The following is a 14,097-nucleotide window of genomic DNA, read 5'->3' as shown; positions in this document are numbered from 1 at the left end:
AAAATAGAGATATAATTTACAAACATTTTTAAACACAAGACATACAATTAACATATTTGTGGCAATACCTTTGAAAACCTACATGAAATAAGTAATTTATTGTTCTAAAATAACTAAAAGCATATAATTGGATTGTTTGTAACACAAAGAAAGGATAAATGCTTGAGGTGATGGATGTTTCATTTGCCCTCAGGTGATTATTTTGTATTGTATGCCTGTATTGGATAGCTCATGTTTTCTGTAAATATTACACCTGTTATGTATCCAAAGAAATGAAAAATAAAAATTAAAGGAAAAATATAATAAAAATACATTAAAATATATATAGACAATTTAGCCTAATAACCATCAAAGAAATCAAATCAGTTGCCTAAAATCCCTCTTCAAAATATAACCAGTTCCAAAAGAATTTAAGTCACATTTTACCAATTTTTAAGGAACAGAAAATTCCAAATGTTAGCATTAAAAAATCCAGGTGGAAAACTAACCCAGCTATTTTTTTTTTTTTGGAAAAATATACATTTGATTCCAAAACTAAACAAAGACAGAATATGACACTTATAGGCCAGTATCAATAATCTTGTTTAAAACAGCAACTCAAATCCAACAGTGTATTTCTTTAATATCATGAGCAATTAGAGTTTATAGGTTTTATTCCAAAAATGAAATGATGATTTAACACTGGAAAATATGAATAGATTTACATAGAGGAACATTATGACCCTGTCAATTAATACAGGAAAAGTAGTCAATACAATTCTATATTGTTCATTAAAAAAAAAAAAATTCTTAGTAAACCAAAAATAGAAGAAAGCTTTCTTAGCCTTTGAGAAAGTATTTATCCTAAAACTACAATAAACATCGTATATGAAAATTAAAATTGGAAATGTTCATAGTAGATTCATGGACATATAAAGAACGTCAATTGTTGGCACTATCATTCAGCATTATCCTGGAAGTTGGGTTAAACTAGAAAGAGGTAAAAAGGTAGGAAAGGATTTACAGATAGACAATATGACTACCTATAAAGAATATCAGGAGAAACAAAAGGGAAAATAATTATCATTTATTAGAGTTCAACAAACATACATAAAAATCAATAGCATTGTTATTTGTTAGTTTTGAGTGATTAGAAAATGTATTAGAATAAAAAAGAACCCAATCATTAACAACAACAACAAAACTTCCTCATCTCAAAAAATACACTAACAAAATGTGCGGTGAATATGGAGATATTTACAAAGTGAATTGAAAAGCATAAAATTATGCCCAAATAAATATAAATGTTGGTACATGGAAATATTAAGATATTGCTTCTCTTTAAATTGACTATAGAAGTCATTGCAGTATCAATCAAATTTCCAGTAGGATTTTTCATGGAAAATGTAGAACAGATATTAATTTAGCATGGAAAATTAAAGAGCCAAAATATACTTAAAAGGAAATTATAAATAGAGCAAAAAGGAAATTATAAGTAATAGAAGAATTCTGTCATACTGTATATGAAAGACTTATGTTGTGATATAATAGTATTGGAAAACGAAAGAATCTAGTAGAGGAATGATGCATTTGAGGAAATCTGTTACACGGCAGAGATGACAGGACAATATCTGTGAAGAAACAGAAGACTTATCTTTAAATAACACTGGGAAACTTTTCATGTCAAAATTAGTAACATTGTATCTCTACCACTCTTCAAACACTAAAATGTATTCAAAATGGATTAACTACCTAAAGGTGAAAACAAACCTTTATAACTATTGTAAGATCATTTTAGAAAAGAAAATATTGGGTTGGGCGCAGTAGCTCACACCTGTAATCCCAACAATTTGGGAGGCCAAGGCAGGTAGATTGCTTGCGCCCAGGACTTTGAGACTAGCCTGGGTAATGTGGTGAAACTCCATATCTACAAAAAATAGCAAAATTAGCCAGGTGTAGTCATGCACACTCTAGTGCCAGCCACCTGGGAAGCTGAAGCAGGAGGATCTCTTGAGAATAAGAGGTCAAAGTTTCATGCACTCCAGCCTGGGCAAGAGAGTGGGGACCTGTCTCAAAAAAGAAAAGAAAAAGAAAAAGGAAAGGAAAGGGGAAAGAAAGGAAGGGAAGGGGAAGGGGAAAGGGAAAGGGAAAGGGGAGAAAATAAAATATATTGGAAAGTATATCTTAATAACTTTAGGATAGAGAAGGACTTCTTAAGTAAAATCATAATTTGCAGAAAACTATTAAAGAGGAAAATTAAATTGGCTGTAAATCTCTGTGTGATTAAAGAAACTGAAGAGATTTCCAACTTTTTTTTTTTTTTTTTTTTGAGACGGAGTTTCGCTCCTTACCCAGGCTGGAGTGCAATGGCGCGATCTCGGCTCACCGCAACCTCCGCCTCGGTTCAGGCAATTCTCCTGCCTCAGCCTCCTGAGGAGCTGGGATTACAGGCACGCACCACCATGCCCAGCTAAGTTTTTTTGTATTTTTATTAGAGACGGGGTTTCACCTTGTTGACCAGGATGGTCTCGATCTCTTGACCTCGTGATCCACCCGCCTCGGCTTCCCAAAGTGCTGGGATTACAGGCGTGAGGACATTTCCAACTTTTTACACCTTATAGATTTACATTCATACAATGAGAACTCCCTGCAAATTAATCAAGTGGTAATGAAGTAAAAACATGAAAAGGCAATCATCAAAGTAGATATCTTAATGACTAATGAACACTAAAATTTTAGTTTTACAGAAATTAAGAAAATGTGAATCAAAATCATGATATACTATTTTTCATTTATCTGACTGTCAAAATTAAACACTGATGAGTCCTAGTGCTCTACAGAAACTGTCACACGTGTGCATATTAAGAGGCATGCAGGAGATGCTCATAGCTATAAAACTATACAATACCAAAACACTGCAAATACCCAAACATAAACTAGTTACTTAAAGAATAAACAGAATGTAGATTATTTGGGCAATGGATTAGTAACAGAAGGAATAAATAAGATTGAATTATATGCATATATATATAATGTATCCGCACATGATATAATTTGCCTCCAAACATCTGTGTGAGATTTAAATAGAGGAAATGGAGGTTGCACATCTCTAAGCCATAAGGAATATTCTCTCAATGCTGAAAGAATAACTAGAGATTTCTTTGCTTCTTCTAACTCCCCTGTTGTAAACCGTAGGTGCTCCAGGAAGTTTACTAAAGCAAGGTTTAATTCACGAAATTATTGGAAAATATGTCATATATATATTTTTAGTCAGTATCTTACCTTGATTGGTGTGTGTGCGTGCGTGTGTGTGTGAGTGTGTGTGTGAGTGTGTGTGTGTATTTGGGGGACTTAAATGAAATAACCTATATATTTTTTTACTCTCTTGTCCAGCTCCTGAGTCAGTCAAATATACAGCAGAGTGACTATTCCACAGCCCTAAAGCAATGCAACAGGGAAAAGAACCGAACTTCTTCCATCATCCCTGGTAAGTTATGTTTAACCTTGAAAAGACAACTTTTTTAAAATAATAAAAGCCTTGTAGGCAATTTGGCAATATTTACTTACCTTTGGACAAATGGAGCACATTCAAATATTTCTAATTTTGTCCGATATGTAACTGTTACAAAGGACTCACAAGCCCTTTAAGGCTCATCTAAAAATGCAAAATGTATAAAAAAATCAGCCTACAGATCAGAGACCTTCAACTTGAAAAATGCAGCTATATTTCACATGTGGCATGGGGGAAATATGGTTCAACGCTGTGAGCATGGCTTTTTTTACAATGAATGTTCTGTGTTCCAGTGGAAAGATCAAGGGTTGGCATTTCATCTCTGAGTGGGGAAGGTACAGACTACATCAATGCCTCCTACATCATGGTAAGTCACAGAAGTCACCGCGTTACAGGGATCAAAACCAGAACGGGCTGCCAGAAGCAGAGGCTGCAGGCATAGGCAATATGATCAGTAAATCTAAGTCAAATGTCTTGACTGCAAGCCCACAGTTTGCAGCAACAATTGAAATAACAGCATGCTTTTATGTGTGCTGGGACTGAAGAAACCTCATGCAAGACAAATTACTAGATGCAGGAACACAAACTCACCATTCAGGGCTGATGAATAGATATAAAACTTACACCTGCTTATCTAAAAGGCTTTATTTCCTTTACTAAGGCAGAGCCCCTGAGCAAATCGAGGATTTACTGGCTTCAGCAAAGCCCAACCTCACTGACATCACCACTCCAGGTTTGCAGCATGACTCACCCTGGAAACTGGGCTTGTAACAGAACCTGGATTTCTAAAGATACAATGATTTTTTTTCTGCATTTAGGTCTTCTGTGTCAGAGATGACAGCTTTAGTAGCTGTTGTGTGACCTTCATTAACATTTTAGGTTAATTAATCACAGAGCTTGGCTTCAGATGAAAACCTCCTAATTTGTATTCCAAAACTTCTGTTGTATTTATCCAACAAAGAAAATATTAAGGAATATCTATGCAGGAAACATGGGGATGTGTGGTAGTGGCATCTAAATACATTTCACATTTTGAATGAGCCAATGGGTGATAGGAATGGGAGCTGAAAGCAGGAGGGGCTAGAAGAGCCAGGATTTTAGTAACAGTATAAACATCACAATTTAATCCAATAGCTATAGCTTCTAGGTATCTGTAGCAAAGTATGCAAGGTGTCTCCCTGGTTCCTCTCTTATAGAGGAAACCAAGGTGTCTGGACACCAAAGTGCAAAATGTAAATTCTCCTGTAGATTTCCACTCTCTGTAGAGTAAGAGACACTATCCACAAAGCAGTTTGGTAAGTAAGTCTACTTAGAGGTGTGTTTTGAATGAAACTGTTCAAGATACTCTGTCAGCTTAGCTGATAGCTACCATCCTCAGTGGCCACCAGAAACCCAGTGGAAAAAGCACCAGTATAGGATCCACGTGCATGGGTTCTGTTGAGCAGTCTCACCTGAAGTCTTCAATGACAGACCCACAGTATGAAAGTTTGGAGTTTTTAGTATTTTATGGACCCTGAGGAGTTCATGGCACTGGAGGCCACATGCATAGAGCTTAGGTAGAGCAAGAAGGGAAAGAGAGAAAAGAACCCATGGCCCTTTATTGGGTTTGGGGCATTATCCAAGCAGGTTTTCCATGGGGAGTTTTACTTGATGGGTTTAAAGCTAGAAAGCACAAGTCTCAGAAAATCACGTAGTGACTTACAGATATTTACTCTGACATATCTGCAGAGTCCATGTGGGTGTGAGGGTCAGTGAGGCCAGCCAACCAGGCTGTATCTAGCTGTTCCATAGTGAAATGGTCGCTATGAAGCTGTTTTGTAAGTTAGATACCTGGATCTATAACTTAAGGAACTGGGGGATGGGAAGATGTAGAACTGGAAACTGTATTAAGGGTAACTGAACCCTGCTTCTGGCATGAGAAAGTTCAACTTATATTTAAAAGGAATGCCGAGACACCATAAAAATCATAAACATTCACTACAAGATAATAGGTGACCTTGAATACTATGTCTGACTTCTTAAGGCAAACTTGGGCACACACTTAACTTCTAACTCCTCAGTTTAATCATCTGTAAAGTGGAGATCGTAGTTCCTATCTCACAGCAGTGCTGTGAGGAACAAATGACAAAAGACAAAGAAAACACATAGTGCCACACCTAACATAGGAAATGCCCAGTAAGCATTAGCTATAATAATCATATTACTACATATAGACACAATCTGCAATGCAAAAGTCTGTTTTGACTTAAGGACCATTGATGTATAAATACTTATCTGAATGTTTGAAGGCATACGCCAGTGTTGTTTTTATATTCTCTTTGGTTTTGTAGGGCTATTACCAGAGCAACGAATTCATCATTACCCAGCACCCTCTCCTCCATACCATCAAGGATTTCTGGAGAATGATATGGGACCATAATGCCCAACTGGTGGTTATGATTCCTGATGGCCAAAACATGGTAAGTCTGTTAGACCACCTTTGGGTATTTCTTTACAGGGGAATATCAGGTTACAAATAGCCAAAAGTCCAGCATACAAAGAAGCAAAGTAATTTTGTTTTCAACTTATAAATAATGTAATTGAAGTCATACTTTCTGTCTACTGATGAGCTTGGTCTCATTATACAATCTCCTAGGTCAAAGTGATGAATAAAAGTTTTAATTAAAGTAGATTTAAATTAACTTAAATGTATATGTTTTATGACACTGCTTAAGAAAATAGAATCACAGCCATGAATGAAATCAGTCTATATGCTTCTATTTGCATTTTCAAAATAAAATGTATTGGAATATTTAGAGATTCCCCGAGTTTAAGGTGGTCTCTAACTTTTTTTAAGACCAAGTTAGAATAAAGTGAATTCCTAGTATAGAAAGGACGTTTTTAGTATGAGAAAAGCAGGGATACCTATCCCCCTTTTCATGTGTTTGGATAACCCAAAGAGTAAAATAAAGTAAATATTTCATTTAGGATTTACATGTTTCCTTAGCTTTGATATTCAGTCCTTGTCTATAAAATTGCTGTGTGACCATTAGGCATGAGGCTGGAAGTTTCTGAGCTCTTAAAATTCCTTGAGTCTTCTCTACTCAGTTGTCAGTTACAAAGGCAGCAAGCTTATCATTGCTGTTGATAAACTAAGAGCATAAAATAATAAAGCAATAGATTGGGTTCCTAAGTGAGATATTTTATTCAGCACATCAATCTAGTTGAAGGCACCAGGAAGATTTTCAGAGTAAATATTCAGATTCAAAGAAAAATTTGAGTTGAAATTTCTGTGCCAATTAATTAACTTTATTTCCCAATCTGACTTATTAGGCATGGTATTAAAATCTAGACTCTTCTTTCATTTGTACTCCTCCAGGCAGAAGATGAATTCGTTTACTGGCCAAACAAAGATGAGCCTATAAATTGCGAGAGCTTTAAGGTAACTCTTATGGCTGAAGAACACAAATGTCTATCTAATGAGGAAAAACTTATAATTCAGGACTTTATTTTAGAAGCTACACAGGTAAGGATATAAGTTAAATGACACTATTTTTTATCTTAAACACATGTTAAACATATTCTGACCTAAGGATCTTTCCTAGAAATGAAAATCATGATTCTGATTTTTTCCCAACTGAGACAATTACCCAAATAATCAAATTACGTTGTCACTTTCATTTTCAAAATGGTATGGAATCATTAAACAATTAATCAGCCATACATCATTCCTGAATTTTACACACACAGGAAATCAAAGCTCTTTTTCTCCAGATTAGTGGTTGACAGATCTTAGGTGGAAAATAAACTCGGTAAAAGAATAAATTTATTAATTCTAATACCCATGTTTTAATATAAGCCCTCACCTTGTAGTCTCTTAAGTAAAATGGGGAAAATACTACCTACTGAAACTTACTATTCTCTTCCAATGTAGAAAGTTGATGAGTGGGCCAGGCCTGGTGGCTAACATCTGTAATTCCAGCATTTTGGGAGGCTGAGGTGGGCGGATCACGAGGTCAGGAGATTGAGACCATCCTGGCCAACATGGTCAAAACTCGTCTCTACTAAAATACAAAAAATTAGCCGGGTGTGGTGGTGTATGTCTGTATTCCCAGCTACTCTGGAGGCTGAGGTCAGAGAATCGCTTAAATCCAGGAGGGGGACATTACAGTGAGCTGAGATCATGCCCACTGCACTCCAGCCTGGTGACAGAACAAGACTCCATCTCAGACAAAAAAAAAAAAAAGTAAAAGTTGATGAGTGATAGTGACGTAATAAGTTGTTAAATGAAGTTCTTCAAAAGCATGCTGTACAATAACCTAGGAATATTTTACTAAGGTCTTGGTTATCTAACACACAAGATACTGTTGTTATCTACAAGATAATATATTGCTTTACTAAAATCTTAATTATGTGCAAATATCTATTATTGAATTCTTTGTCAATAATTATTTACATAAAACTACAGTGAAATACTAAAAGATACTAATAATGATGTCTAAGGCATGTGAGTTTCAGAGTATCTACTCAATTTGACAAAGATTATATTATGTTCCAAATGATTTGAATGTTTCACTTTTCCCTAGTTTTGAAAACTAGTACATATATGGTATACAAGTAAATTCTTTATTCCCTAGAACATTTAGATGACCAAAACATATGAACTTGACAATACAATAACTAACAATACAAGCAGTATGGCAGTAGAATAGTATCCTATCTGATTAAAACAAACAAAAAAATGATCATGTTGATTTCAGTGCCACAGATGAGCAATGTGGCCTTGGGAAAGTGACTTAGGTTCCTTATTTGTAATATGAGGAGCAGGAACTAAAAGGCTCCCAAGGTCCCTGAGAGCTCTTAATATTCCATTGTAATTTCTACCTGTGATTATTCCCTGACCACTTTAGTAGTAGCTATTTAGATCTGTTATCTCTCATGCCTTCTTCCCATTATTCCCAGTTAGTAAGAAAGCTTATTACAAGAGTAATAATCAGTAGATACCTATTACCTTGTCATGCCCATTGTCTTGTTTACCGATCATGTTTAAGATCTTGCTCAGCATTGGGAAATCAGCACTGTTTTTCTCCTAGTATTATGCAGAAAATAAACAAGATAATAAAGGTTCCTGATTGATCCCAGTTCAGTACATCTTATTTACATAAATCAGCTATCATGGACAATTTGATAATCCAGGAGCCCAACTGAGGGATGGACAGTACTTCTATAACAATGGTCAAAAAAGAAGGAAAGACTAAAGTGGACAGTTTCATTAACTTCAGACATTTTTAGGCACTTTGCCCAAATATCACAACATTTGAGGTTAGTAGACAGGGGAAGGTCTATTCTACTGAGCTCAAAAGCTAGGGGCCTTTTACTTACTTATTTGTTATGAGTACTATTTTTAAGAATTTATTAAATGTTGAATATATTTAAGTTGTTTATATGATATGTGCAAGGTTGAAAAATGTTGTAATAAATTACTGTTACCCACCACCGACTTCAAGAATAGAGCATGGATTAGTAGTATCAGTTCAGTCATTCATATGGTTTATATATGTATGTTCGTGTTCTTGGATATGTGTTTTATTCCATTGGTCACTTTGTTTATCACTCAGCCACAATGGCAGTTTTTTACTTCTTATAGCTTAGAGTAATTCTTAAGGAGTTAATTTCCTCTACTGTTTTCCTTCTGTGTTAGTATCTTGGCTATTTTGGCCCTTTGCACTTTCATGTAAAAATTAGGTTCTGCTACTTGTTTTTAAATGTATTATTTTTTAAAAATACACTTTTGGTAGCTGGGGGTCAGAGGTTTAAGGGATTTAATCAAGTCATAGTCTTATTGGTCACTTAAAAATTAGAATTGGGATCCGAGTTGAACCTGGATCTCCACCTCCTTGCCAGCGTTTTCTCCACGGTGTCATGCAATCTCCTTCTTTTCCTTAAGCCTGAAGATTACTGACATATGAAGAAAGTATATGCTATTTTCAAAACGAATTTAAACACCAATGATTTCTTTTTATATATTTGAATTTAGTAGTGCAAATACATCTTTGATACGTAGTTTCATGGTTTGTAAGCATTGACGTAAGTCACACTCATAGTTTATTTTTAGAATAAAGAAAAGAAATTACATCTTTTGATCCTACTGAGTAAATCTATGTGTGGTATACGTGGCATCACAACTGTTTCTTCCTTCTATGATGAATGTACCACAACTACTGCTGCTCACTCATGCCTGCCATTGGGTTTTATTACCTTACTGTAATTCCTGCTTTTCTTTGATGATTCCACTCATGGTAAACTGTCACTCATTAACATTACTTTGTTTTTCTTTTTCTTATAGGATGACTATGTACTTGAAGTGAGGCATTTTCAGTGTCCTAAATGGCCAAATCCAGATAGCCCCATTAGTAAAACTTTTGAACTTATAAGTGTTATAAAAGAAGAAGCTGCCAATAGGGACGGGCCCATGATTGTTCACGATGAGTAAGTTCCACAAGTTACCTTGTTTCACACCTGCACCTTTTCTGGGCATATGTATATTTCTGTTGTCTTCAGACAAACCTAATGCTTTGGACTCACTGTGATGATTCAGCCATGGTGGACTATCAGCATCTTATCAATAGAGTTAACACAGAATATTCTTTTTTTTTTACTTGAATTCCCTATTAAAGACAGAGAATGGGTTCATGATCACAAGCATCTTGCATTTGATGCTGAGAACACTTTGTATAATAAGTCAGTGTTTTAGCAATGAAAATTATGCAGGAGCCAACCAGAGGCATTTTTCAGTCATTGATTTCCTGGCATAGAAGTGAAATTGATACAGTTTTTATTTATCAGAAACAAGAAACTTTATCCAATAAAACTTTCCAGAATTCCATTATAAGCAAATAAAAAATGCATATGCTGAACTTAGGTTTTTTAAATATATATATAATATAGTTTGTTATATTCGTATTTATACATTTATATTATATATGTATTATACATGTATTTATATCATACTCCCAGTTAGGTTATTTTTTATTGTTGCCAACCCCTTTCGTAGTATACAAATATAAACCATAAGCAAATATTAAACTTCTGTAAAGTATGCCACTACTAATATCATTAACACTTGACAATATTTCAGATTAAATCACAGCTCTTTGTGCAAAAAGTGAAGAGAGACAATTCATTAAAAGTTTTACGTTTTTACTGCAAAATTGTCAAGACTATTTGCTTTGTGAGTTCAAAATGTGAGTGTTCGGTGCATCTCAATGGAGTCTCTCTGTTCCTTTCCCTTTTTTTACAAGGCACGGAGGAGTGACTGCAGGAACTTTCTGTGCTCTGACAACTCTTATGCACCAACTAGAAAAAGAAAATTCCATGGATGTTTACCAGGTAGCCAAGATGATCAATTTGATGAGGCCAGGAGTCTTTGCTGACATTGTAAGTAACAAGGCAGTGAACCAAATTTTTCACTGATAGAGTACTACTAATTTCCTGGAGGCTGCTGAAATCTTGCTGTCATGTATCAAGAAAGATCATATTAACTGATAACATCAGCATGTAGTTTTCAAGCTGAATTACAAGTCCGCAATCCATAGAACAATAGACATCTAAAATTTATCCTTCAGAAAATTTATGGCAAAACTTTTAAATCTCATGTTTGCCTTTCAGTGTAATAGTAAACAATGCAAATGGTCCAATTGGAGAAGCTTAGGTGAATGTAGAAGTCATAGGCTTATCTTCAGCTCCTTGGTCTGTTTAAGGGTCTTATAAAGAAACTTTCTTTAAAGGTCCAGCCCAGACCAGTTGGCAAGAGGTCAAGGTAATCTTTGTGCACATGCACTGCTGAGGAGATCCTATTAAAAGTCTCATTCGGGGAAGCTGAGTTGTATCAAGCTTGTGCTGTGTGAAACTGCTTTCCGGAGATGGACACTTCGTGAATGCATTTAATGATGCACTGCTTCACATGTAGCTCTAATGGTTTTTGGCTATGATGCTGCTCATTGGCTCGGGTGTTCTGTAGCTGCCTCTCCCTAAACTGCCTGAGATGGCATCTGTAAGAGAAAAGCTGTTTCATTCTTCTTTGTGCCCCTACTTTGAGACCACAGTAGAGCAGGTACTTACCTTTGATCATAGCAAAGCACAGGACCAGTCGGGCTGATAGAATGTGAACTTCCTCTTATTGGTGAACAGTTTATATTGTGAAGAACTGCATTCTCCATGGGTTCCAGGCTGACAGTACAGTCATTTCTGAGACCTGTCTATAACGAGGCAGACCCAGTGGACTTTCTAACAAGTAGAAAGAAGAAGAAACTTGTTTCTGAGTTACCGATGCCTAGTGTCAAACGGCTTCCCCCACAAGTTAACAGAACCCTGTCACATCACCTTCTGATTTCATGAAGTAAATGAATAAGAAGAAAGTGCTTATTATTGGCAAATCTATGTAGGTCAATTGTCTAGGTCAGTGAATGGTTTGACAATTGCAAAGTTAATTTAATCAAAAAGAGACATCAGTATAGGTTGTGTACATCTGCTGAGTATAACAATGCCCTTAACACATTGCCCTTTCATGAACAGTGCCGAAGTGTGTCTAAAAAGATTCCTTCTTTTTACAAATGTATGTATTCTCTGAGCTTCCTGTTTATAACCTCCCACCTTCTGTTCTCCAGGAGCAGTATCAGTTTCTCTACAAAGTGGTCCTCAGCCTTGTGAGCACGAGGCAGGAAGAGAATCCATCCACCTCTCTGGACAGTAATGGTGCAGCACTGCCTGATGGAAATATAGCTGAGAGCTTAGAGTCTTTAGTTTAACACAGAAAGGGGTGGAGCAACTCACATCTGAGCACTGTTTTCCTCTTCCTAAAATTAGGCAGGAAAATCAGTCTAGTTCTGTTATCTGTTGACTTCCCATCACCTGACAGTAACTTTCATGACATAGGATTCTGCTGCCAAATTTATATCATTAACAATGTGTGCCTTTTTGCAAGACTTGTAATTTACTTATTATGTTTGAACTAAAATGATTGAATTTTACAGTATTTCTAAGAATGGAATTGTGGTATTTTTTTCTGTATTGATTTTAACAGAAAATTTCAATTTATAGAGATTAGCAATTCCCAACTACAGAAAATGTTTGTTTTTAGTGTCAAATTTTTAGCTGTATTTGTAGCAATCTTCAGGTTTGCTAGAAATATAACTTTTAATACAGTAGACTGTAAATAAAACACTCTTCCTTATGATATTCAACATTTTACAACTCAGTATTCACCTAAAGTAGAAATAATCTGTTACTTATTGTAAATACTGCCCTAGTGTCTTCATGGACCAAATTTATATTTATAATTGTAGATTTTTATATTTTACTACTGAGTTTTCTAGTTCTGTGTATTTGTTTAGTTTAATATGTAGTTTATTATCTGGTCTTACTCAACCAGTCTTCTGACATTGTATTGTGTTATCTAAGTCATTAACTTTGTTTCAGCATGTAATTTTAACTTCTGTGGAAAATAGAAATATCTTTGTTTTGAAATAAGTTTTTATGAGAATAACACCTTACCAAACATTGTTCAAATGGTTTCTATACAACGAATTGCAAAAATAAATATAAATATTGTCATCAATTTGTGGTGTGCTTGGGAGCGTTGTGCTGAGGCGTGTGTAGCAGAAAATTGTGGACCTGGGTCCTCCTATGATGATGGCAGCAAAAAAAAAAAAAAAAAAGGCTAATAGGATGGGCCAGGGTTTAATGGGACAAGGTTTAGAGCAGTGGATCCCAAACTGTGCACTGAGGTACACAGGGAAGTCACAAAACTTTCCATTTGTAAGGACAACACAGCAACATGTGCAGATACTGCACAAACTTTTACTATTGAATTATTTGAACTTAACTACTCAGTGAACAGAACAATTATATATTTATTTTTGGCTTGGGAAGTGCTATTATCTGAATGTTTATGTCTACCCCCAATTTATCCTCTCACTCTCAAAGAGATAATATTAGGAAGTAGGACCTTAGGGAGGTGATGAGGTCATGAGGGCAGAGCTCTCATGAATGAGATTAGTGTCCTTATGAAAGAGGCCTGAGCAAGACCCCCCACTCTTTTTGCTGTGTGAGAGTGTGATGAGAAGACAGCTGTCTCTAAGAAAGCAATCTTTCACCAGACACCTTGATCTTGGAACTTCCCAGCCTCCAGAAGTGTGAGAAATAAATCTATGTTGTTTATAAGCCATCATGTTTATGGTATTTTGTTACAGCAGCCTGAATGGACCAAGACACAGAATTATGAAAATGTTACTGATGAACTAAAAGTATCAGGTACCAAAAAATGTTGGGAACTTCGGGTTTAGAAACTAGCTGGGAGTTAGAAGTAGGCAGATTTGCTAGTCAGAAACTCTAGTATAAGCAAAGGTCAAGCTAAGCAGATGATTGGGAAAAAAAGACAAGGACTAGGAGGTAAACATTCCAGAATGGAAAAAAGAGAAAACGACCCTGTTGAGGCAAATCATCAAGATCAAAGAGCCACATGGGAAATGGAATCATTACTCAGGCAGGCTTGGATGCTTGCTGCAGTCCCCTACCACAGCCAGGAGTATTTTATAGTACTACCTACGAAGGAGCTCACTGGTTCTTAA

General features: G+C 35.7%; 1 protein-coding gene across 8 annotated transcripts in view; it reads left to right on the top strand.

Moving 5' to 3' along the window:
- The window catches only part of PTPRZ1 (protein tyrosine phosphatase receptor type Z1), a 182,978-nt gene extending 169,893 nt beyond the window's left edge, over window positions 1-13,085 (top strand). For all 8 annotated transcript variants that reach the window (XM_009003179.5, XM_009003178.5, XM_078343894.1 and 5 more), the window contains 7 exons: window positions 3,373-3,466; window positions 3,784-3,857; window positions 5,821-5,949; window positions 6,849-6,995; window positions 9,816-9,958; window positions 10,771-10,906; window positions 12,136-13,085. In XM_009003179.5, coding sequence (XP_009001427.4) covers window positions 3,373-3,466; window positions 3,784-3,857; window positions 5,821-5,949; window positions 6,849-6,995; window positions 9,816-9,958; window positions 10,771-10,906; window positions 12,136-12,276 — 864 coding nt within the window. In that variant the 3' untranslated portion in view covers window positions 12,277-13,085. The remainder of the gene's footprint in view (window positions 1-3,372; window positions 3,467-3,783; window positions 3,858-5,820; window positions 5,950-6,848; window positions 6,996-9,815; window positions 9,959-10,770; window positions 10,907-12,135) is intronic.
- The last annotated feature ends 1,012 nt before the right edge of the window (window positions 13,086-14,097 follow it).

The sequence above is a fragment of the Callithrix jacchus genome, chromosome 11 (assembly GCF_049354715.1).
Source record: "Callithrix jacchus isolate 240 chromosome 11, calJac240_pri, whole genome shotgun sequence".
Lineage (NCBI taxonomy): Eukaryota > Metazoa > Chordata > Mammalia > Primates > Cebidae > Callithrix > Callithrix jacchus.
Note: the sequence above shows the minus strand (reverse complement) of the source record. Positions and strands in the feature narration are given on the sequence as shown.